The sequence below is a fragment of the Rhinatrema bivittatum genome, chromosome 2 (assembly GCF_901001135.1).
Source record: "Rhinatrema bivittatum chromosome 2, aRhiBiv1.1, whole genome shotgun sequence".
NCBI classification, from domain to species: domain Eukaryota; kingdom Metazoa; phylum Chordata; class Amphibia; order Gymnophiona; family Rhinatrematidae; genus Rhinatrema; species Rhinatrema bivittatum.
In genome coordinates, this window is record NC_042616.1 from 333,899,509 (window position 1) to 333,905,507 (window position 5,999).

The window sequence follows — 5,999 nt, forward strand, 5'->3', positions numbered from 1 at the left end:
GAACATGTACTGTAGACTTATTAGCTTCCAAGGAGACATTATCTTTGAGTCCCTGATAGCACAACTCCAGTAAAAATGATGTTCTCTCATTACAGAATAAACAAATTTCATGAGTAAAAGAAAACATTCTTTCTTTTCTTACTTTGTATTAATTATGGGTCCTATTTATGCATTTTTCCCATAGAGACGGGAAGGGTAATTTTCACTAGCCCGTCTAGGTCTAAAATTTGCATGTATAAAGTATATACCTAATTTAAGATGAATTTTCACAGTGGGCTGGTGTGCATAAGTTCACTTTTACAAGTCCCGGGTGTGCATGAAGCAGGAGCTGGCATGCATGTAAGCATCTATGCCCGCTCGGGAGCAGGTGTAAATGGGTTCATGTAAATCTACATGCAATACTTTTGAAAATGCTAATGGGGGGTTCCCTGCCCCACCTCCCCAGGAAGCCTCTTTGTAATATTCGCAAAAATACATGGGAAATCAATTTGGCAAAAAGGTTTGCAAGCACCACCCAAGGCTGTTTTTCAGAAGGCCATTTATAGATACATAACTGGGTGCCAGGCAAGTAAATGACTTTTAAAAGTCACCCCTAAATGAGAGAAAGCCTCAAGAGGTCCATATTCAGTGCTGTTTGTCTGGCTAAGTTCAGCCTGAGCAGTACAAATGATGGGATTTGAAAATCCTGCTGCACTGACTGGCCCCAAGACAGCCGGATAACATTTAATCCAGCTAAAAGTTGTCTGTCATGGGTGCGACAGGGGGTGTTCTGGGTTGTAATTGGCTATCTGGCTTAAGTAGCTAGATAAAAAATGATTTTCAGCATTATCCAGCTAACTTTGACATAGCTTGATATATTCAGTGACATAGCTGCTCCACTGAATATTTGGGCAAAGTTAGCAGGATAAGTTTATCTGTCTAACTTTGGTAGCCAGCTGGTGGCTGAAGCCCCCTATGTAATTTATATTAGCAATAATTCCTTTTAGATTATACATTGATTGTATGATAATGCCTTGGGTGAATGCCTCCTACCCAAGAATCATCCATCAATCCATACCTTCTCTAGCAGGCATAAAAGCTTAAATGAGATATGAATAATCCTATAAGCAGGCGCATCCTCTTAATGTTTTATTGAGGAGAGTAATTAGAATAAAAATACTTTGTAAGCAACACAATGATTTTCTTTTTAAAATAATGTGCACATAGCATAACCATCAGTATATTCTGGTTTTGAAGAACAAATGTAAATACTTAAAAAAAAAACAAAAAAAACCCAAAAAACAGAATGTAGTGAGGCACAAGGTTCATAGTGCAACTAATAGGATGTCAGCTTCAATTAACTTTTTGTTGTCATGAGGGAGACCAAAAAAGAGAAAAAGGGAGACATGAAATGGGGTTCCGGGGGGGGAGGGGGGGAGAGACAGCTAGCCAATATTAAAAATAGAAGATGTGGAAATCAAAAGAAAAAAAAATGAAGGAATAAAATATAAAAAGTCAAACAAAGATGAAATGTCATGAAAAAGGCAAGTGAAGCAGATGGGAATCATTAAAAAAAAAAAAAAAGCTGAGACAGACAAAAAAAGAGTCTTAAGAAAAATGCTTGGGGGGATGGGAGCAGGTGGGGTTGGAGGTAAGACAGATAGAAAGCTAAAGGGGAAATGTTTGCTAGCCATGCACAGACATGGATTAGAAAACAAAAAAGCGGGCTCTTACCAGAAGCTGGTGAAAGTATTGAAAAACAACTTCAGCAGAGAAATGTATTACTTTTGACGTGAAAAATGATGCCGCTATTTCATTTTTTTTTTTAGCATTTTCATTCCATGCATTGGTTTTCTTTTTTTAGGAAATAAAAATAATGAAGTCCAATAGAAGCTTGCAATGGAGAACCAAAATGTGTATCTAATACGTGTCTTTAGATGAATGCAGTGTGTGCTTATAATTTTTAAATACAAAATGTGAAAAATTATGACAAATCTAAACCCTGACACTGCTGTTACTGCAAGCATCAACAATGGAAACAGTAAGGACATGATGACATACCTGAGCTAGCATTGTGTTAGGTTTCAAAGACGGCCATAGCTCGAATTTATAATTTCAGCTCTGCTAATTGTTTTATTTTCCTGGGTGCTCTGGTGGTGCACAGATGGGACTGTGATCCACACAGCAAGGCTGATTTTTAATAAAGAGCGCGGGATAACGGACTATGAAACACCTATATGTTGAGTGCAGGTTGAACCAGGACTGTTGGCATTTCTGCCTTCTTTTAGCTGTCCCTACAGATTGCCCGTTAAAGAGAAAGCTATCGGATAGAAATGCACCCACTCTGTGTGAAACGCTGGTGCAGAATTGTGTTGTTTTTTTTTTTTTTCTTTCTATCAGTCTAACCTTCTGTGTTGATACATGAATTGCTGGTACCCAGTTACAGGGATGCCAGATGATCAGTGCAGAATGAAGGTCCCAGGAGGACAGATCACGTGGCTTCCACTGCCCTGTGATGTCACTAGCAGATGGCATGGGTACCAGCTCTGGCAGTTGGCATCAATGTCACTTTTTGGAGATCGATGAGATAGCGCAGATATCCACAGATCTAGGCTCCACGAGAGGATGCGGCATTCAGACTGAAAAGATCTGGAAGACAATAAATGAAAACTGAGTGTTGATCAAAATAAAACCTGAAGGTAATCTAAATAAATAAATATGTGTGTGTGTGTGTGTGTGTGTGTGTGTGTGTATATGTGTGTGTGTATTATTATATAAATATACACACATATGTGTTTATATATATATATATATATATATATATATATATATATTATGTATGTATACATATAAACTGCACATATGTGTATTCAGTAGTTGGTGTTGTGTTTGCATGCAAGTGTTTAAAGGTATCATTGTGTATTGTGCTATTTACCAGCTCCAACTTCTCATAACATTTATTTCTTATGATGTAACAGCACGCTTGCATTGAGATTATGTAATACTGCACTGCAAATGCAGAAGGTGGACATGACTAGGAGATTTCTCTCTCTCTCTCTCTCTCTCCTGTTCTTGTTCTTCTCATTACTATACAAGAATCCAAAGTCCTCTCGGTGTTAAAAACTGTGCTTGTTGGTTTATAGAACGGCTTCAAAATCGCTCTGCTGCTTCACAAATCAAGAGGAATAGGTGGTGGGGGAGGAGAGGGGATTTAAATAAATAAAAAAGAGAGAGAAAGAGAAAAATCCATTTGAAGAGCAGATTGCTTTGCCCGTTTCAGTCTGCATTCTGAGTGCACGTGCGGACTGTCAGAATGATTCCAGAGCCCTTTCCTGTCAAAGAATAGCTGGAGGCAGAATGAAAAACAGTACAATAGATTGTTTTGTTCATGCAAACGGTGTTAAAAAAAAAAAAAAAAGCCGGGAAGAAAAAGAGAATAATGTTTTTCTTGCATATAGGTTTGTTTGAGGGGCTTTGGGATGGAAGGCTTGATAGAAATTTAAAAGTTCCCTTTTTAATTGACTTGCATATACAGTACATTGACATTATTACTGTAAGTATATATTTAGAAATGATATTACATGGCAGTTAAATCTGATACCTAAGGAAGGAAGGTCTGCTTGGAATATTTATACATGGGGCAAGAGCCAAAAAAGTTTTTTCCATTTTCCGTGTGGTTAGTTTGGATTTGCACTACATGTCTGTTCTGACTCGCATTATTTCGGCAAGGATGGCAACCGGTGTACATTAGTCACCGCACCACATGCAAAAAATCACAACAAACCCCCTGGACAAAGTCCGATAAAAAGCAGAACGTTTTTTTACACTATAATTCATCTGTCCACAGAGAGATTCCACTGTTCATTTTTAAATATTTTCTGTCATTATGCCCATGGGACTGTGCATTTATGCGGTTCTGCATTGCTTTACGTACATCATCATTTACTTCAGTTCCATACCACTGTGTATGTGTCTGCTAATAGCTGAAAGCACCAGCACAATACATTTTTAGGGAATTTAACAGCTGCCTTTTTATTTTGTGACTTTCTTACATTTGATTTCTTTTCAAAAACTTACCTCATACTAATGACAAATGAATGTATATTTAAGTGGCTGCAATATCTTTCTATCTATAAATAAATAGACAGATAGCTAAATCTAAACGTTTGACAATGTAAATGTTTCTAAATATAAATAAAATTATATTGGAAAACAAACTGGTTTAATGATATATTTATATCTAGAGCTGCATATACATTAAGAGCCTGATTTTAAAAAGCATTTATATGCATAAAATTGGGATTTACTAGAGTAAATGCACTTTATATGCATAAATGGCTTTTGAAAATTGCTACAATAGTAGTTATATTTACACTTGTAAATCCTCTTGAAAAGTCACCTAATACAGTACATAGTTATATATTGTATTCATAATGTGTATACACCTATTTGTAGATGTGCATAGTGTAATTATATTAACTATAAATATCAACATTTTCATGTCTGCAGGCACTCTTTCAGGTAATTTCAGATTCAAGAGCCATGTTAACACTTCCTTTTGATGAGGCTGTGGTAATGCCAGAAACCCAGATATGCAGAAAGTTTCCCAGAGATAACGAGGAGCAGAAGTCAATCAAGAAACCTGAAATCTGTGTAAAACATGTCCTTATGCAAGGTAAAAACATGAAAAGGCTGCCTGAAGAAGAAACTGAGAAAGAAGAAGAGGAAGAGGACAGAGAGGAGGAGGATGAGAATGGATTACCCAGAAGGAGAGGCCCAAGGAAAAAAAAGATGACCAAGGTCAGAGTGGAGCGGATTAAACTAAGGAGGCAGGAAGCCAATGCTAGAGAAAGGGGAAGGATGCACGGCCTTAACAATGCTCTGGACAATTTACGGAAGGTGGTACCCTGCTATTCCAAAACGCAGAAGCTGTCTAAAATAGAAACTTTAAGACTGGCCAAAAATTACATCTGGGCTCTTTCTGAAATCCTGCGCATTGGTAAAAGACCTGATCTGCTTACCTTTGTCCAAAACCTATGCAAAGGTCTGTCCCAGCCAACGACAAACTTGGTAGCGGGGTGTTTACAACTGAACGCTAGGAGTTTTCTGATGGGTCAAAGTGGGGAGAGTGCCCATCATTCAAGGTCTCCCTACTCTACCATCTATCCTCCTTATCACAGTCCAGAGCTGAGCACCCCCCCTGGTCATGGTACCCTTGACAATTCAAAGACCATGAAACCATATAATTACTGCAGTGCTTATGAATCTTTCTACGAAAGCACTTCACCTGAGTGTGCCAGCCCACAATTTGAAAGTCCTCTAAGCCCTCCCTCGATGAACTACAATGGGATTTTTTCTATGAAACAAGAAGAAGCCTTGGACTATGGCAAAAACTACAACTATGGCATGCATTACTGTGCTGTATCAGCCCGGGGTCCCCTTGGGCAGGGCTCCATGTTCAGGCTGCCTACAGACAGTCACTTCCCTTATGACTTCCATCTGCGCAGCCAGTCTCTCACCATGCAGGATGAATTAAATGCAGTTTTTCATAATTAATGAGGAAAATGAACGTAAACGGTGGTCATTCACCTCTCCCCCATCTAATTAAGATAAAGCAGATGCTTGTTCACTCTGTAATTGACACGGCTCTATTCAAGGTGTTTGCTGCAGTTTCTGAAGTGTGGTTCTAGTATTGTGATAAAAAAAATTGTTTTCCTTGTAATGTTAAATGCAACCTCCCCCCCCCCCCCCCCTAACAGTTTCCTTTTTTTTTACTTTCCCCTCATCTGCAAACACTGTGATAGTCTTCATGATGGAAAAGATCCATTTTATTCCTATGTTTCGCTGAGCAATCTGCCTCAAGACTATTGCAGGGAAACAGCATGCACAGAGCACCCCCCATCAAGGGTTAGTTTAATTGTGTAATGCATGCTACCGAATCAGGCTGCTGCAAAACTGTGCATTGTGCCGCAGAGGATTGCAGTGCAATCTTGGAAAACTTAACTAATTCAAATCTCCAG

At 38.6% G+C, this 5,999-nt stretch overlaps 1 protein-coding gene across 1 annotated transcript; it reads left to right on the forward strand.

Annotated features, from left to right (window-relative positions):
- The first annotated feature begins 4,521 nt into the window (after positions 1-4,521).
- LOC115086130 (neurogenic differentiation factor 6-like) lies at positions 4,522-5,535 on the forward strand. The gene has a single exon (XM_029592644.1). The coding sequence runs from the start codon at positions 4,522-4,524 to the stop codon at positions 5,533-5,535; it is 1,014 nt and encodes a 337-aa protein (XP_029448504.1).
- Positions 5,536-5,999: the final 464 nt, after the last annotated feature.